This window comes from Elgaria multicarinata, chromosome 12, assembly GCF_023053635.1.
Source record: "Elgaria multicarinata webbii isolate HBS135686 ecotype San Diego chromosome 12, rElgMul1.1.pri, whole genome shotgun sequence".
Lineage (NCBI taxonomy): Eukaryota > Metazoa > Chordata > Lepidosauria > Squamata > Anguidae > Elgaria > Elgaria multicarinata.
In genome coordinates, this window is record NC_086182.1 from 20,684,122 (window position 1) to 20,702,343 (window position 18,222).

Here is an 18,222-nt window from a genome sequence, read left to right on the forward strand (position 1 = left end):
CCCAAACACTGCGATTGGAGGGTCAGGGACAGTGTTGTGGCTATTCCTAACTGGTTAGCCACAGAAGTCAATATCAAAGCTACCCCTCACCCCACTCAGCATCTTCCAAATATTGAGATATTCAATTTACACCCACCCACACACAACCCACATGATAATTCCGGAGACTTTAGAAGCTCCGATTGGGCAGGTCTCCGCTCTGATATTAATCGATGTGTTTGGAAGCAGCCAATCTCTGCTCTGGAAGATCGAATGCTCTGCGGATCTTCGCAGTTACTAGATCATTCCGGGGCAGAGTGCATACCCCTAGCAGCAACTTTCCAAAGGACCCCAGCGATATCACTCCTGGGACTCCAATCAAGCAGACTTTCTGAAGTATTACAAACAGAGGTAAATGTTGTTTCTTTCGCCTTGCTAATTAAAACTTCCAAAGGAGCGTGACAACTCTTTTTGACATGCTGTTGTCCTATCCGTTGTCAGTTCACTGTGTACCAGAGGAGATAGCACATTTCTACCAGGTTTCCATTGTTAAATTTGTTCTGATGCTTTAAGATTCATCAAACTAGAGCATCTTTAAGACTAGATTGTAGGTTTTTTTTGGGTATTTGTATATAAATAATTAGGGCATGCTGCATTACAATAATTTATTTCTGCGGAGTAAAATGGAAACTCTAACGATGAAAGACAAAACAGAAGGAAGAAATGTTTCTCATTGTTATTTGATATAAAATAATATGCTTTAATATAAAATAATAATGTTTCCTAAAATAATAATAAATAAATAATAGTAAAATAAAGTATGGATTGATTGGCCACTGTGGTCTTTTTTTTGGTATATATTTAAATTATTCTCTTTGGGCCGATTCTGGCTGACATATGCTTCTTCATCACCCCCGATCCAAATTATCTGTCCCCCCAACTAGCATATTGAATGAAAATGGGCATTTGTTTCCTACACATTTCAGTTGCACAGGGGGTAATTTTGGGGTCTGATCATGTCAGGGAGGGAAGACATAAGGTTCCCCTCATCCCAAGCACAGCATTCCCTGTAAGGATTCCTTTCCCCACCACACACCTGTAATTAGATAAGGAAAAACGTAATGTGTATGTAGCTTCATACCAAGTGAATGTCTACTTTGGCCGTTGATTCACTGGACAAGGAAAATTTGATCTCATTGAAATATATCTTACCTGGGGGAGGCAGGTTTAACCTCTGTGAATAGCTATGTGGGCACGGTGGAGGTGGGGATAGAATTCATGTCTTACTACAAGTTCTGAGAGAATGAGGCAGAGGATGGGAATCCCCTGTGGGAATCCTGGAGAACCGGCAATGCATCACAATGACACCATGTTTTTCCACTATGAAAAATCTTTAGTGTTTCCTTTTGCAAGGAATACCTCCAGACAGGAGACCAGGTTGCTATCCAGAGAGCTATCAGATTGGGGGGGGGGGAAATCACACTTCCCTACCATCGCTTCTCTGCCCCCGCTTTCATTGCTTGATACTTCCTCTTTCAAAAGAGGAAGTAAATAGCATGTACGTGGCCCATTTAGTGGGCTGTTCTGATCAAGTTGCTTCTCCTGCACACAGCAGGAGATAGCAGCATCTTCCATTTTAAAAAATACATTGGACTTTCTGGGTGTTTTTTTGTGGTGCGAGAAACAGCAGCAGGGGCGGGAGAGGGACCTGTGAAAATCCATGAGTGCCCAGCAACGAGCATGCAATAAAACACTTGTCTGATGGAGCAACCTGGTCATTTTTATGCACTTTTCCTGGAGATTCTAAACTAACACCTTCTACATCAGCCTTCGCCAACCTGCTGCCCTCTAGATGTTTTGGACTACAACTCCCCCACATTCTTTACCTTGCAAGCTGGGGCTGATGGGAGCTGAAGTCCAAAATATCCAATGGGGTGGATAGATAAATTGTATTATGATCACAGATCAGCATCTTACTTGTACATGTACAATATTTACCCGCAACGTACGTAATGATATGGAAATTCAAAAACCAAACTCCTAACATGACCTGAGTACCAGCTTGGTGGAATAGTACTATTTTACTATTTTTGGTGATCTTTTGGCTGGAGAAACAAGCATTGCTTTGGAATTGGCTGCATAATATCTCTTTAGTCTTCCAGTGTTGATTTTAAGTGAACTATTGCATTTGTAGATCTTTACTCTGCTGTTCTTTTTACGCTGGTTTTATTCTGTTTTAAACTTTTTGTGGCTTTATTGTTCGTTTCATCATGTTGCATTTTAGGCTTTTCATTTTTGTGAACCACCCAGAGGTTCACAAAACTATTGGGCAGTATAAATTGGCTATTGGGCAGTATAAATAAATAAATAAATAAATAAAAAATAAATAAAATAAATATAGAAATGTAAATCACCATCACCTCTACAAAGAGATCTATACTACATTTTCTCCAATTACAGGATAGATTCAAACCTTAGGGCATAATCCCATGCATGTTTAGACAGAAAAAATGCTGGGATCTGTAGGCCTTTCTTCTGTCTAAACATGCATAGAGTTGCCCCTTTAGACATCTGAGATTTGCTTCCATTATATCACCTCAAAACAGAGAAATGTGTGGGTGATCTTCCCGCCCCACCTGTCCAGCTTCCTGTGCGGTTGGTCTTACCTGTGTATTCTGTATCTGAATGGCTCCCTGTGGGATTGCTTGGGTTACCACCTGGCCCTGAGACGTTACCATAGTTACAGGCTGGTAAAGGGCTCCACCTGGCAAAGAGACAGGATTTCACAGCAGAGTTTTAGGAAGACAGCTGAAATCTATCGGCAGCAAAGAGAAAGAAAGAAATGTTTCAACTACCCTCATGTTTTTGAATTGCAGTGAGGGAAGCCTGTACTGAGAAATAATAATAAAAAATATCTATGTCATCACCTTTGACTAAAGGATCTCGCATGCATCCTAAGACCAGCCAGAAAATATTGGATCCACATCTATGCCTATCATTTAACATAAGTATATTTCTAGAGAAACATGTAAATAATGAAAAGGCATTATTATTATTATTATTATTATTATTATTATTATTATTATTAAGCCAAAATATCTATGTGGCAGAATTAACCCTAAGAAGGCATTCAAAGGGTGAAGACAGATGCAACACAGGCGCTATTTATGTTGGCGTTGGCAGCAGGTTTAGAAATTACTCATAAATGGAAGACTAAGAGCCAAACTACATATTATGCTAATCATGTAGCTGAGGCTTGTGGGTTGTTTTCTTTCTTTTTTCCTTTGCTTTGGTCACTACAGTCTAATGTAGCGGCATCGACCAGGATGGAAGAGTTCAATCACCCTCCACATTTTCTTGAATCTCTACTGCCATGGGGTGGGGTTAAAAAAAGAAGACATCTCCACTGGATTTATGTGGTGGTCCAGATCCGAATTAGGGCTGTGCAAGTTTACACTAGAACAATAACAATAAAGGCTCAATGCTCAGCTGCACCCTGTGCAATTAGTATAATGTAGAGATTGGCTCTGACACGCTTGTTCAGTGGTTCAGCATGAGGATAAACCAAAGGAGGTCTTCATCCACTCAGCAAGTAGGGATGTTGGAGAAATCCACAACGAAATCAAATGAGTTTGGATTCTGCAGTGAACCAGCTTTTTCCGAGTCGTACGGATTCTCCAGATTTGTGGAATTGTTCTTTACTTTTTGGATTTTTATGCAAATTTAAGCATAGAAAAATACCTACAATAAAAAAGGAAGGCCAAAAATGCGCATTCCCCTCCCCCCCCAGGCTAAATCATGAAAATGCGTATTTCAGGGGGATTTGCGCATTTTCGCAAATGTGAATTGGCACAAATCTGAATTTGCAGAAACGTGAATTTGTGCAAATTTGGGAAAATAATCCGATTTCATCAATGACACAACAAAAGACACCTAACAATCCACTAAATGCAGACGGAACAAAATCCATACTTCCCTACTTATAAGAGGGCTGTAAGCAGATTGAGTTGATAGCACTTACAGCTGCTGCAAAACCTTAATGCAGCCATCCCCAACATGGTGCTCTTCAAACGTGTCAGACTTAAACTCCCAGAATGCCCCAGCCAGCAAGTGGAAGGGACTGTGGCTCAGCGGTAGAGCATGTGCTTAACATGCAGATGATCCCAGGTTCAATACCTAGGATCTCCAGGTAGGGCTAGAAAAACTCCTGCCAGAAACTCTGGAGGAGCTGTTGCCAGTCAGTGTGGACAGTACTGAGCTCAATGGACCAATGGTATGTCTCAGGAGAAAGCTGAGTTCCTATGTTCCTATGTATGTTTCTAACACATCTGGAGGGCACAATGTTGGCGAAGGCTAAACAGATGAAAGTCTTTGGGGTTGCCCATGCTCCCGTTGACTTTGGGGGCAGGACTTACGTGCATGTCCTCATCTCTTTTACCCCTTACGTGAAGCAGGCTAAACACTTTCATATGACAAATATTCCTCAGTATAGCATTTATCAAGTCAATACAGACCTTTCTGGAAGGACTTGTTTCTGTATGACTGTTAATTCTATGACAATGTTGATGACAATGTTCTGTTTGGGTTATAATATATGTATCACATTTTCTAGTCTTCTTTGGATTTATTTCTTTATTTTGTTTGGCTTACTTATAGTATTCCTGGTTCAAAAATTACAATAATTTTTTTTTAAGAGACAAATGTTAAGGATGAAGACAGACATAACAGTTTGAAGTTAAAAGCAGATGTATCATTTTGAGGCTGCAATCCTATGCATGCACGAGTACATATACACTCTCTTAGGAATAAGCTCCATTGAACTCAATGGGACGGACTTCATAGTAGACATGCATAGGCTTCCCCTGTCAGGAAGACAGAAGTAGTCCAAGCAGCCACCCACTGCAGCCTGAGGAATTTGTTTCTTAGGAGGTGAAGGTATATTCAAATAATTTCCAGTACATTTAACAGTTTGGTAGGAACAGGCAAGACAGTACCAACATTGTTAGATGAGTAAGGCGGATCCTGCAAACCACCAGAGTTCACGTTCTGCTACACATTTATGGGATGGGGAGAAATTCTCCACAACAGAGGTATGCAACCTTTTAGGGCCTGTGGGCACATTTGGCAATTGGTGGCCGGACACGCTGCAAGATATTCATTCCTAAGAATGTCTTGAGCCCCAAGTGAAGCATTCATGGGAAATGAAGAGGGCGGCATTGGAAGCACCTTGGAGAGCTCCTTTAGAGTTCTGACTGGTTCTGAATGAAAGTCAGAGAGGATTCACTGCCCCACTGACAGTGGGGACACCACCGGACAGTGCTGGGAAGCTGCCATTTTAATTTGTAGTGTCGCTCTGGGGAATTGTGGGAAATTCAAAATGGTGATTTATAGCAACTCAATCAACAGTAGGGTGAGGTGGGTTGGGGTTAGAGTGGGCTTCAGCATTGGTGGGGTCCCTGCAACTGCTGGGTGCTAACGCCAGTGATCTGAATACCAATTTTGTTTACCTGCTTGCTCATTTCACTCTGTGTAATATTGAGCTCAGGGTTCTGGTCTCCTAAATTAACCTTTATAGGCAACCATGGGAGAGCATGTTGTAAGTGTTTTTGCTAAAAGACAGTGATTTTTGAACGGAGGCACAAAGAACTCCTGTAAAGTAAAGGTGGAAAAGCCACAGCTGCGCATAGGTGTTGAATGAGTTCAGGGCAGGATCTACACTACTGCTTATAACGGTTTATAATGGTTATGACAACTGTTCAGGCCCAGGACACATTGCATATACCGTTTTCAAACCGTTTTAGAAGTGTTATATCCTGCTTGGTGTAGATCATGCAAACCTGCCGCATAAGCTGTGTATCTATCTCAGAGAATCGTCTGAGTGTGTGGATGAGCGGTGGTGGGGTGTAAGAAAGACTGGGTACAGGGAAAGTGAAGAAACCCGCCCCCCTGCAGCCAATTTTCACAGGTCTCCGTCTTGATTATGCACCGTTCAAATCTAGTTATCTAAGGGAGTTAAAAATACCAAGCATGCAAAAGACGCGACTAACATGGTCACTGACGTATGCTCCACGCCTCCCACCTGACACAACTTGTGAGTTGACTGTTGTCATGGAGATGTTCCCCTGCTGCAGTGCCGAGGCAGGTACCACGATTCCTTGGGGGTTGCTGGATACTGCATTCATTGAGTTAGGAGAATTCTGCAGCATATCCTAGTGAGAGAATGAGAGAGAGAGAGAGAGAGAGAGAGAGAGAGAGAGAGAGAAGGAACTCAGTGCATTGTCCATTGCAGGTCGCCATTGCATTTGAGCTTTGAAAGAAATCACAGGACTCTGTAGATGACAATGAGTAAAATGGGTTTCCCCAACACAGTATCCTCTGGATGTCTGGGCTACAAGTCCCATCAACCCAGACCATTTTTACTTTAGACGGTCATCTCATTTTGCCTCATGCTAGCAGGGCCAGCTCTGCAAAGTTGCCTTATTCCTACTTTAAACAGTGAGATTCAGCTCATTCCTTTAGCAAACACTTGGAAAATAAATCCCTTGGATGAATGCATTTGAATACAACTGTCCTTTGGTTTATCCTGAAATAGTCAGTCTGTTGTCTTTGGCTGCCCAGGTCTATCCTGTACTTGAAACAGCTTAGTTAGAGATGTTAGTAGCAGACAGGATTCTAATGATAATCACAAATCCAGATGCTACATTTTCCATTTTAAGAGGGGGGTGGTAAGAAAGAGACTAGAGAAATATGCACAGGCAAAGGAAGAATCCAAGATGGGATGGTAGCTTTTGTTTAATTCCTTAAATTCGGCTCTTCTTCACAACACTAAGTGTTTCTTAGGCCTTAGCTAGACCAAAGGTTTATTCTGGGATCGTCCCGGGGTCATCCCTGCCTGCTCCCGGGATATCCTGTGTGTCATTTACATGAACAGGGATGACCTCGGGACGATCCCAGGATAAACCTTAGGTCTAGCTAAGGCCTTAGTAATCAGAAGGACAAATATGTATTTGCAACTGTGAGTTACTTAGGGATGTATGAGAATTTAATTTTTGCTTGCAAAACATGTGAGCATGCCCTATTCAAATCTCCAAACACAAGTGTGAGCAAGAGTGCAGGTCCACCGAATATATGCACAAAGTGTCAAACAGGTGCTTATGTTCATCTCATTCCCGATTCCAAGTTTGATTTGTGCAAATTTCCTCAGTAGACTGAATCAGCCCCTCTTTAGCCTATGGAGGAATTTTTTTGCAAATTTGGAGAGATGAGCACAAATTTCTTGTTCAATCGCTGTTTGATTTGTGCAGGTTTCCCATTCGTGCAGCGTGAGCAGTGATCACAAAACCGAATGGGAATCAGGGACAAGAAGACCAACGAAATGTTGTTCGGAGAAACCTGTCAATATCAAACATTGCTCATCCCTAGAGTTACTGAAGGAGGAAAAAAGTAGGACTATTCCAGGTTAGTTAATAAGGTTAAGCTTGGAAACCAACTTTGGTGGAGGGCAGGATCTGCCTGGCTTGGAAAGGAAAAAAGGAAAGGAACCTCTCGTGCAAGCACTTGAGTCATTGCTGACTCCTAGAGGGACGCCTGCTTTCGCTGACGTTTTCTTGGCAGACTTTGTAGCGGGGTGGTTTGCCTTTGCCTTCCCCAGTCACGGTTACCTTTCCCCCAGCTAGCTGGGTACTCATTTTACCAACCTCAGAAGGATGGAAGGCTCAGTCAACCTGAGCCAGCTGCCTGAGAATCAGCTTCCGCTGGGATCGAACTCAGGCCGTGGGGAGAGTTTCGGCTGCAGTAACTGCGCCACACGAGACTTGAGAGGCAAGCTTTATAAACTCCAGAATTTGTCAACGGCTTGGATTAAAAATCTGAGCTGCAAAAAAACATATCCCGGCTTCCCCTGCACCCACTATTCACATCTGCAGAGCTCTTCCACATCCTCCAAACCTGTCCTTACCACCCTCATTCCCAGATATACTCTCCTCTTCCACACCTTAAATGGACAGTGGGAACTGCAGCAAAGGCATGCTGCCCTATCATGTTGGCCCGGTTATTCTTCTTGCTGCCCTATTACGCTGGCCCGGTTATTTTTTATGGTTCTAAAAATGCTATCGTTAACTGTCTAGAGAATGCCTGTTATGGGGTGGAATATAAATGTTGCTAATAAACAAAAGTAACAAATAAAATGAAAAAGCCACCTTGGAGGCCTATATTAGTGGAAAGACAGGATAGAAATGCTTGGGAGATTGAGAGTGGAAGGAAGGAAGGAAGGAAGGAAGGAAGGAAGGAAGGAAGGAAGATGAGAGAGAGAGAGAGAGAGAGAGAGAGAGGGAGGAAAGGAAGACCTCAGTCTAGAATTCGAATAACAGGAAACTATGCCCCTTACACCGTTGCTGAAAGGATGGCTTTGTGGCACATTATCAACCAGCACTCCATTGCTTAGAAGAATTCTGATTCCTGGGATTTCCACTGAGCTCCTGCAATATGGCCCTGTGACTCAGCCTCTAGACTTGCTCAGTACGTCGGACCAGCCATCTGCTCCTCTTGGCTGCCGTTGGCCTTGCAGGCAAGGCACCCCTTTTGACGAGGCAAGCTAAATATACAGTGTGAAATTCTCTTCCCCGAGCTGGCGGCACTATCAGTATACAGCCTGCAGCATTTGGGAAAGCCCCAAAGCAAATGATGCAGAATAGAACTATTCAATTATTAAAGAAGACATTCTTGTCATTGTTTGGGATAAGAGGTCAGCATTCAATTAACACTTTTTCGTTGCTGATTAAATATTTGTCTTATCTGAGTAAACCCATACGGCATGACATTACTTTCTCGGCATCGTTGCTCGGCGCACAGTAAACAACCTTCCGGCGCCCAGGAAAAAACGCGAGAGACCTGAGCAAACAAGCCAGCACAAACACATTTGGGACAGATTTTTGATTCCTTTTCTCCTCCTTAATGTCCATGAATGTGTTACAGAGCTGCGATCCTGAACACAACTTCTAGCCTGAATGGCTATTCTGGAGTCCCAACATTTGAGCTGTGTTGCTTGGCTGGTTCTCATGAATTATATCTCAAGGCCACTTGGCCTGATCAAAACCCGTCTCATTTTGCAGATTAAAACAGGGACCTAGTTGTAATTGTGAGTTTCTGTTTCATGCTGTGTTGCTGATTGTTCTATAGCAGGCATGGGCAGATTTAGGATTGAGGGATTCCCTACATCACTTTATTCCTTAGGGCCTGTTCAGACAATACGCTAAGCCATGGTTAGGCCACTAACCCTTTTACAGCAAATGGTTAGTGAGCGTCTTTAAACCGTGGTTATGTAGCCACCATGGTTAGGAATGGTTCGCATGACATGCTAAGTCATGGTTCACATGACACTCTAAGCCATAGACCCTGTTCACACAACACGCTATGCCATAGCGGTTAAGCACTTTGAGCTAAACATTACAGCTTACTGTGTCATGTGAACCATTTTGTGAAACCCTATGGACAGTGGGAACTGCAGCAAACCATTTGATACAAAAGAGTTAGTGGCCTAACCATGGCTTAGCGTGTTGTCTGAACAGGCCCATTATGTTTAGCTCAAAACGCTTAACCGCCATGGCTTAGCATGTCATCTGAACAGGGACTTTTTCTATTCCTGAGGTTTAGGTTGTTGAGTTTAGGTTATTATGTAGCCAAAGCATACCTCTCATGCACAGAAGGTTTGGGGGGCAGGCCGGGCAAAGCTGGTAATAGGCCCGGGCCAGATAGGAAATGTAGGCCCCATTTCAAACTGCTCATTAAGTACTTTTAATCAGTTCTAAATACATATGAACTAGAACGTTTTATAAAAAAAGGTAAAGGCAAGCACTTTTATTCAAGATTAGGGTTACCATATGAAAAGGAGGACAGGACTCCTGTATCTTTAACAGTTGTATTGAAAGGGAAATTTCAGCAGGTGTCATTTGTATATATGGGGAACTTGGTGAAATTCCCTCTTCACCACAACAGTTAAAGCTGCAGGTGTCCTGCCCTCTTTAAATCTGGTCAGTCTAGTATAGCTCCTGCAGCTTTAACTGTCGTGATGAAGAGGAAATTTCACCAGGTTCCCCATATATACAAATGACACCTGCTGAAATTTCCTTTTCAATACAACTGTGAAAGATACAGAAGCCCTGTCCTCCTTTTCCTATGGCCACCCTATTCAAGACACTTCTTCACATTCAGAAATGCTTTACATGCTTTTCTTTGGGCAAATTCATCAACAACAACCGAAAAATCAAGCAACTTTTCCCAGGGGGACTCTGAGTAGGCCCCCTCAAAATCATAGGCCCATGCCAACTGGCCCCACTGGGCGCCCCCTGACCAGCCCTGTTTGGGGGAAGCCCATGGTTTGCAGAGGTACAAAAAATCTTTAGGGAGGGAAAAAAACCCTAGGGGGAGGGAGAGGAGCCCCCATCCCAAAACAACCCAATGAAGCTTGAGTGTGCTCAGTGGCCACAGAATACTGCCCAGCTATTGCGGGGGAAACCCTGAAAGCCATGTGGGTGATGGGGAATGGAATGAAGTGGCTGGAATCCTGAACGAGAAACCATTCGCCCTGCAACATTTTGTTGCAGTTCCCATGGATATGTTATATTATCTTAGCCTTCACCAACCGGATGCCTCCCAGTTGTGATGGCCACTACTCCCATTGTTCCCAGCCAACATGGAATGGGTAGGATGGGAGTTGTAGTCCAACACATCTGGAGGGCACCCAGTTGGGGAAGACTGTATTAGGGGTGGAATATTGTGGCTTTGCTACTTCTGAATACAATAGGAAAATTGTTCCAGGCCTTCCAAATTCCACTGTGTTTTCAATAGGGATGTGCTCCGCTTCTAATTGGACCGGCGAATTAGAAGCGGAGCGGGGTGCTTCGCCTCCCCTTAAGGCGGAGGCGAAGAGGATTGGGGGACCGGCGGAGCGTGGCGAAGAGGATCGAGGTGAAGGTAGATCCTTTGCCTCAATCCAGAGCTCCGCCGGAAAGGTAAGTGGGGTTTACCGGGCCCTGCCGCTGGAAAGGTAAGGGGGGGTTTACCGGGCCCGGTAAACCCCCCTCCTCTCCCTTACCTGCCTCCGTCCGCGGTCCCTCGGCTTCTTCAATTGAGCCCGCGGTTCAACCAGGAAGTCTAGGCCGCACTTGCGGCCCAGACTTCCTGGCTGAACCGCGGGCTCAATTGAAGAAGCCGGCGGACCGCGGACGGAGGCAGGTAAGGCCCCCTTCCCCCTTGGTCCCTTATCGGGCTCTGCCACTGTCGCCGCATGGGCGGTGACAGCGGCAGGGCCCGGTAACTCCCCCCCGCCCTCCTCTCACGGCCTTACCTGGCACCACTCCCCTCCACTGCGGAGCTCCGATTCGGAGCTGGAGCTCCGCGGCGAAGAGGAGCGGAGTATGGGCGAAGCGGTGCGGAGCGGGCCGATCCGAAATCTTCGGATCGGCCCGCGGGGCGGAGCGGGGGGTCCGTGCACACCCCTAGTTTTCAATACATTTATTTAGAAGCCAAGCTTACACGAAGCAGCATGATACCTTCTTGCCTGATACCTGCTTTTTTCTGTGCACTATTTCAATTTTTTTTGCAACATGTTGAGAGTTTTTTAAAAATGAAATTGCCTGTCTTCTTAAGCTACTTTAACCTTTTAATGGCAAACCTTCATTCTTATGACTGTATGCCAAATTAAACACAAACAAGGACAACCATGAGGCAGCACAATGGCAAGCGAAATAGACATGTGCCATACGCATGCAAAATACCTCCAGGGTTTTACTCCTGATGAGGAATTAGTATTATTGAACAGACTGATGTGCAAATAGAATCGTTTAAAATTTAAACCGGCTGATTCATTTTCCTTCCAGGGAACTCAACTGCTGAAGATTTGACAGACAGAACTGCAAAACTGGAATTTCTTTGGCAGGTTTTTAAATACTATTCTGATCTAAATCTTACCATGTCATACCTATACTATTTTTACTGTTCCCTTATTTGGGAGAAAGTGGCACCCGAATTTCAATTTCGGTGTGAATGCACGTAGAGGATGAATTTAATATTCTCTGAATGAGCATGCTAGACAAACATGCTTATTCAAATTTTAATGGAAAGCAAATATAACAAGACTGAAAACTCAGCCTTTGAAGACTTGAATGATCTCATGAAGTCCCATAGTTTCCTATTGGGAAGGATTATTATTATTTTAACAAAACCTCCATTAAATCGTGTGTGTGTGTGTGTGTGTGTGTGTGTGTGTGTGTGTGTGTAAGAATTAGATGCTTACCGCATGCATTAAGTCCATATTTTGCATTTTCAATAATAACAAGGGCTTAGGTCCAAAGCAGACATCATTTTAAAGACATACCCAGCACTTACGTTTTTTCTTCATTTTTACTGTAGTGTAAAGACAGGGGTTCCAATTCAGATCAGGATCATAGGGTGGGGGTAGGTGGGCTTTAGCTCCCCACCCACTATGGGCCTGATCCTGATCGGTCCCCTGCACCTCCAATTTATATTGCATAATTGTACTCTTTCCAGCACCAGGTGAAGAGCTTTTTTACTTCCCCAGGCATTTTAGTCTTTTAGTTCCGTAGTTTAAAACCTGTCATTGTATTTGAAATCTCTGCATTGCTGCGAGGATTCATTCTGGTTTTACTTTTATACTGTCATTTTTGAACTTTTATATTTTATATAGGATTTTATGCTGCATTTTGTGGTTTTAATTGTTGTGAACTGCCCAAAGAGCTTCGGCTATTGAGTAGTATAGAAATGTAATAAGTAAAGAAATAAATAATAAAATAGTGATCTATTACAGGTGCAAAAGTCCAGATTGGGTCCATAATGTGTGTGTGTGTGTGTGCCGGTTCAGACAACACACTAAGCCATGGTTAGGCCACTAACCCTTTTGTATCAAACGGTTAGTGCAGTGGTTCCCAAACTTTTTCAGGTAACTGCCCCCTTGGTTCCACAAACTCATGCCCAGTGCCCCTTACCCTACACTATAAAAATCATTATTTAGAATAACAGTTTTCAACGACCCGCTAAGGAAGATAATAACAATAAAATTCAAAACAGTAACAATTAATTGAATATTTATTCAAAATCCGAAGCCGAGGGAGGGAGGGAAAAGAGAGCGAATGCCTCTGTTTTGTAGCCAGCGTGGCGGGGCACACCAAGCAGGGTATGTCTCTTCATTAGCACTTTGATGCTTTTGAAACATTTCAATTCACCGTTAAAAGGATTCTTCTTAAACGGTATTAATACACGTGTGGATTCTTCCCTTATATGGCTTGGGACCAAACTACCTTCTCCCATAAAAATGTCCTTGGGTTTTAAGACCTTCTAGAGAGGCGCTTCTTGGAAAAGACCACCTCGAGCGCTCCCCTGCTGCCCCTTTGCCTCTTAGCGGCCCTCTGCTGCCCCTTGCCTCTTAACGCCCCCTATGCAATCCCACCACCCTCAAGGGGGCAGTACCACCCACTTTGGGAACCACTGCGTTAGTAAGTGTATTTAAACCATGGTGGTTAGGAATGGTTCACACGACACACTAACTCATGGTTCACATGACACGCTAAGCCGTAATGTTTAGCTCAAAGTGCTTAAACACTGTGGCATAGCGTGTTGTGTGAACAGGGTCTATGTGTGTGTATGTGTGCATGTGAGGAAAAGTTTAAAGCCAGTTACCCCTATACTAGGGTCCAAATTCAGATCACAGTCCCTGCATTTACACTAAAACAGGGGTGAGCAATTTAATAACTAACTAACTAACTAACTAACTAACTATATAATAAAATACTGATTCATTACAGGTGCAGGAGGCCTAGTCCAGATTGGGCCCATGGTGTGTGTGTGTGTGAGGGGCAGGATTAAAGCCCCTTATGCCAAGGTCCTAATCAAGATCAGGGCCCCTGCGCTTACATTAAAGCAGAGTTGAATAATCCGGGGGCCAATTCCCCCCCTGGAACATACTGAGGACTGTACCCCTGCTCCTGTCATGCTGCCAGGTTTGCTGGCAAAATAATTATAGGCCAGGAAAAAAAGGGCCAGATTTAGCTTTAAAACAAGGTAGAAGGGGAGCCAAATTTGTCATCTTTTGCTGCCACTGCACCGCCAGAGTTTTGCCTCGGTGGCAAATTTATTTATTTATTGCATTTATATGCTGCATTTTTCCCTCCAAGGAACCCAAGGTGGCATACATAATCCTCCTCCCGTCCATGTTATCCTTACAACAACAACCCTGTGAGGTAGGTTGGGCTGAGAGTGTGTGACTGGCCCAAAGTCACCCAGTGAGCTTCTATGGCCGAGTGGGGACTAGAATCCAGATTGACTCCCAGTCCAACATTCTCACCACTACACCACACTCTATGTGTTTAACGACTTGTACCTATACAGACAGTCTCTCTATGTGTTTAACGACTTGTACCTATACAGACAGCCATCAGTGCCACTGAGTTCAACAGGGCTGACTCCCAGGTTATAATGCATAGGATTGCAATTATGGCGATCCCAATAAAGTGGCCATGATGCTACGAATTGCATACATGCACCTACACCTACACACAGACAAATGAGCTTCTGCACTTCGAAATGCACCACCACACCACCGATTGATGGACAGCCAAAGAAAATGGAATCAATAGTCAGGGAGACCCCAACGTTCTTGCCTTGCAGCAGCCTCCAGAGTTTATCTGATTCCCAGCTGAGGATAAGAAAACCTTTCCTTTTCAAAGATGCCCACGTGGCTTCCCTAATGTGGAATGATTGGAGCGCCCTTCTGATTCCTCAGCTCCTTGGCATGGAGCTCCTGCTCCCGCTGGGGCTGATAAGCTGATTCCTCCATTCCTTTGAATGTCCTAGTGTGAGGCACAATGAGGCTGGGGAGTAAGGGAAGGAATTGCAGGGAGAAAGAGAAGCATGTGTTCCCATGCCTGGCAAACGGGAGACCGTTGCTAGCCAAGAAGACATGCAGTGCTTCTCAACCAGGCGAGCTCTATATCTTGACTGGGCTTCTGACCAGCAACACTGCCTCTCCGTTTGCTCCAGTAACCTCCAGCTGCATGGCTTTGTATACCAAGGAATCAAGGCAATGCAAATAGCAACAGACAGTCCATCAAAGGTGGGGGGAAAAAGAGAGCGAAAGTCATAGAGTCAGCACCCTAAATTCCTGGTCACCAGTTGCTAATGGAAATTCACCTTCAACGCTTCACTCCAATGTTCTAAACTGGATCGGTGTGGCCTGGTATTTAGCATGAGGAAGGACAGAGTCAGCCCCATTTGGGCATCATGGTCAGGAAGAGAGAACCCCCCTGCACCCTGGAGCTGGATTTGAGTATGGGCTTTAATATTCATTTCCCCCCCTCCCTAAGACAACTTATTCCCCTCCCCCCCGCTTTCTCTCTCTCTTTCTCTCTCTCTCTCTGTAACACGAATCTGAGTAATTAACAACTTGAGAAAAACATTAGCAAGCTGCCTTCAACAAAGCTGGCAGCAGAGTGGAATTTTTATCCTGCTGTATCATTTTCCAGTGGGGAGCAACCTCACCACTTGCACAGATGATGACTCTTCTATTTCAAGCTGCTGGGATTAATTCTGAACCATGACGAATTTCACACTCTCGCTTGCTTTCCCTTTCTTTCTTTTAGAAAAAAATAAAAATAAAAGTGTACTTAATGCCAAGTTTCTGCGGAAAAAGCCCTGACCTGAGTTTTCCAGTGCTTCTACATACCCAGCTCCTCTGAGATCCAATCCTTTCCCAGAGACCTTTATACAGTTGTGCGTTTGGTCCACGAGTTAAGCTGAAATCGGCCCCTTCGGTTTTAGGGCAAAATCTAAGAGTGGCACATTCATGGAACAACCTGCACTTCGTTGATTTCATGCAACCTGTCTCCACAGCATCGAAGTGGCCAAAGATGACATCATGTTTTCCGCCCCCCACACCCCTGGCTGTACTCAGTTTAGATTCGCTGGTGGAAAATTAGTGGAAGAACGAAACATGCTTCTTTTCTCCCCACAGAGCTGAAAGATGCACGGAGAGCCTGTTTTGATGGTGTTTTCCCGGAATATTAGCAGTGAATCTGACTGTGTAGTCCACTAGCAGTGGTCTACAGCTTTTTCAGAAACAGAAGCCCTGTTGCGGCTCAAACCAGCAACATGGAATCTGCATTCTTCTTCTTCTTCTTCTTCTTCTTCTTCTTCTTCTTCTTCTTCTTCTTCTTCTTCTTCTTCTTCTTCTTCTTCTTCTTCTTCTTCCTCCTGTCTTTCTCCTTATCTCTTTCCTACACTTGACTTTTCTCTCTCTGTCTCCTCTAAAGCAGGAGTGGGGCAGATCTATTTTCCCTGAGATCCACCAACTGGAGTAAGATGCAAAATGGCGGCCCAGACAGAAAAGCCAATGACTGATTCCACCCCAAGAGCCATACAGTGGCACGATCTACATGCACAAATACAAATCTATTCATATTATTACAGATCAGGAATTCTAACTGTCTAAGCATGACTGCTGTTGAACAACTGAAAATTGGAGACTGTTGCTGACAGACAGCACACCCAGATATCTACCAGTAGAGGCTTTGATCTGCCTTCAGCATGCAAGTTAGTCTGTTGAGTTGAGTGCTATTTTTATTCTGTTATTGTGTGTCTTAACTGTTTTTTAAATGAAATACATTTTATTGTTGTTTTAACCAAGTATTTTTTTTTTTAAAAAAATAGTTCCTATGATTCTTAGCCACCTTGAGCACTACCATTTTCTTAGTGGAAAGATAGAATACAAAATAAATAAATAAATAAATAATAGTAATAGATCCAGATCTATTTTGTGCCCACCCCCTGCTCTAAAAAATACCAACTCCTAAAAAAGAAAAGGCAAGGAATAGCCAATCAACCTGGGAGGGGTGCCACTGGTATAACCCACTTTAGGCGGAACATGCACCCTGATTTTTATTTATTTATCTAAATATTTTTAGCTTGCTTATCAGCCAAGACAGGACAACAAGGCATTACAACATTACTGCACCAGGACTAGGTTTGTTGTTATCACAATTCTCAATGGGGAAGGTAGAGCATTCCTGCAGGTCAGCTGTATCATTAATCCAGCAAATCCAGTGATGTCTAGATCAGTGATGTGACATGGAAAATGTTTTGCAATGGAAAATTTCTCACTGCTACATTTTTCAATGGAAATTTTTTTCACTTTTTTCAGAAATGCATAGTTTCATTCAATGAATTGGTAGCCTAATCAATAAATACAAATTAAGGCCTTAGCTAGACCTAAGGTTTATCCTGGGATTGTCCCGGGGTCGTCCCTCCCTGCTCCCGGGATCCCCTGTCTGTCATTTACATGAACAGGGATGACCCTGGGACGATCCCGGGATAAACCTTAGGTCTAGCTAAGGCCTAAGTCTAATCGGACAACCAGAATAGGTATAATACTAGTTACATCTAAAAATCAAAGTTTCTATTTACCTTTCTGCAGGACAGTATCCCCAGGAATGCATATATATGTATGTGCACAGCCCTTTGGCATGTTAAAATTATTACATTAACAATTTGGAGTACCTTCACCCCCCATTAAAATTGAAATAATGATGCCATTTTGCTGTCATATTTAGACATTTACAAATATTTCAATAAAAATAATGTCCAAATAAAGCTGAGACTTTGCAGTAAAAGAAGAATAAGCCCCACTGAACTCAGGGGGTAAAATCCAACATAAATCATACTTAGAGTAGATCCTTGAAAACAATAGAACTTAAGTCACGACAACTTTTAGTCTCATTCATTTCAGTGGGTCTACTCTAAATTGTACTTATGTTGGATTTTACCCAATGGAATGTACTTCTGAGTAGACACGAATAGGATTGCACTGTTCGTGTACTTTACAGCAATTTTTACTCTAGTCAAACATTTCAATTCAGCTACTTTAGAAAAACTTTTAAGATATTCATACTGCACGTCAATTTAACACAGCGTGCTGCATTTGAAAGCTTTGTTTTCTAAATGTAAGTCTAATGAATATGCTGAATCAGCTCTCCTTTGGTTTAGGGCAGCAGAAAACATTTCATAACATTTCTCAGTTCTGAACTGGCTGGAAACTCATGTCACTGCCTAGAATCCAGGAAGAAGGGCTTACCTGCCCCCTTCCAGAACTGCAACAGTAAGTTCCCTCAGGAGTCCTCTGCAGGAGCAGCCCACAGAATGCATCACCAGGTTATGGAAATGTCTGCAAGTCCAAAGCAC

General features: G+C 43.5%; 1 protein-coding gene across 4 annotated transcripts in view; it reads right to left on the reverse strand.

Moving 5' to 3' along the window:
- Positions 1-18,222, reverse strand: part of PKNOX2 (PBX/knotted 1 homeobox 2) — a 362,331-nt gene that overhangs the window by 21,535 nt on the left and 322,574 nt on the right. For all 4 annotated transcript variants that reach the window (XM_063139402.1, XM_063139403.1, XM_063139401.1 and 1 more), the window contains 2 exons: positions 6,059-6,188; positions 2,646-2,743 (listed from right to left, as the gene is read on the reverse strand). In XM_063139402.1, the coding sequence (XP_062995472.1) occupies positions 2,646-2,743; positions 6,059-6,188 (228 nt within the window). The remainder of the gene's footprint in view (positions 1-2,645; positions 2,744-6,058; positions 6,189-18,222) is intronic.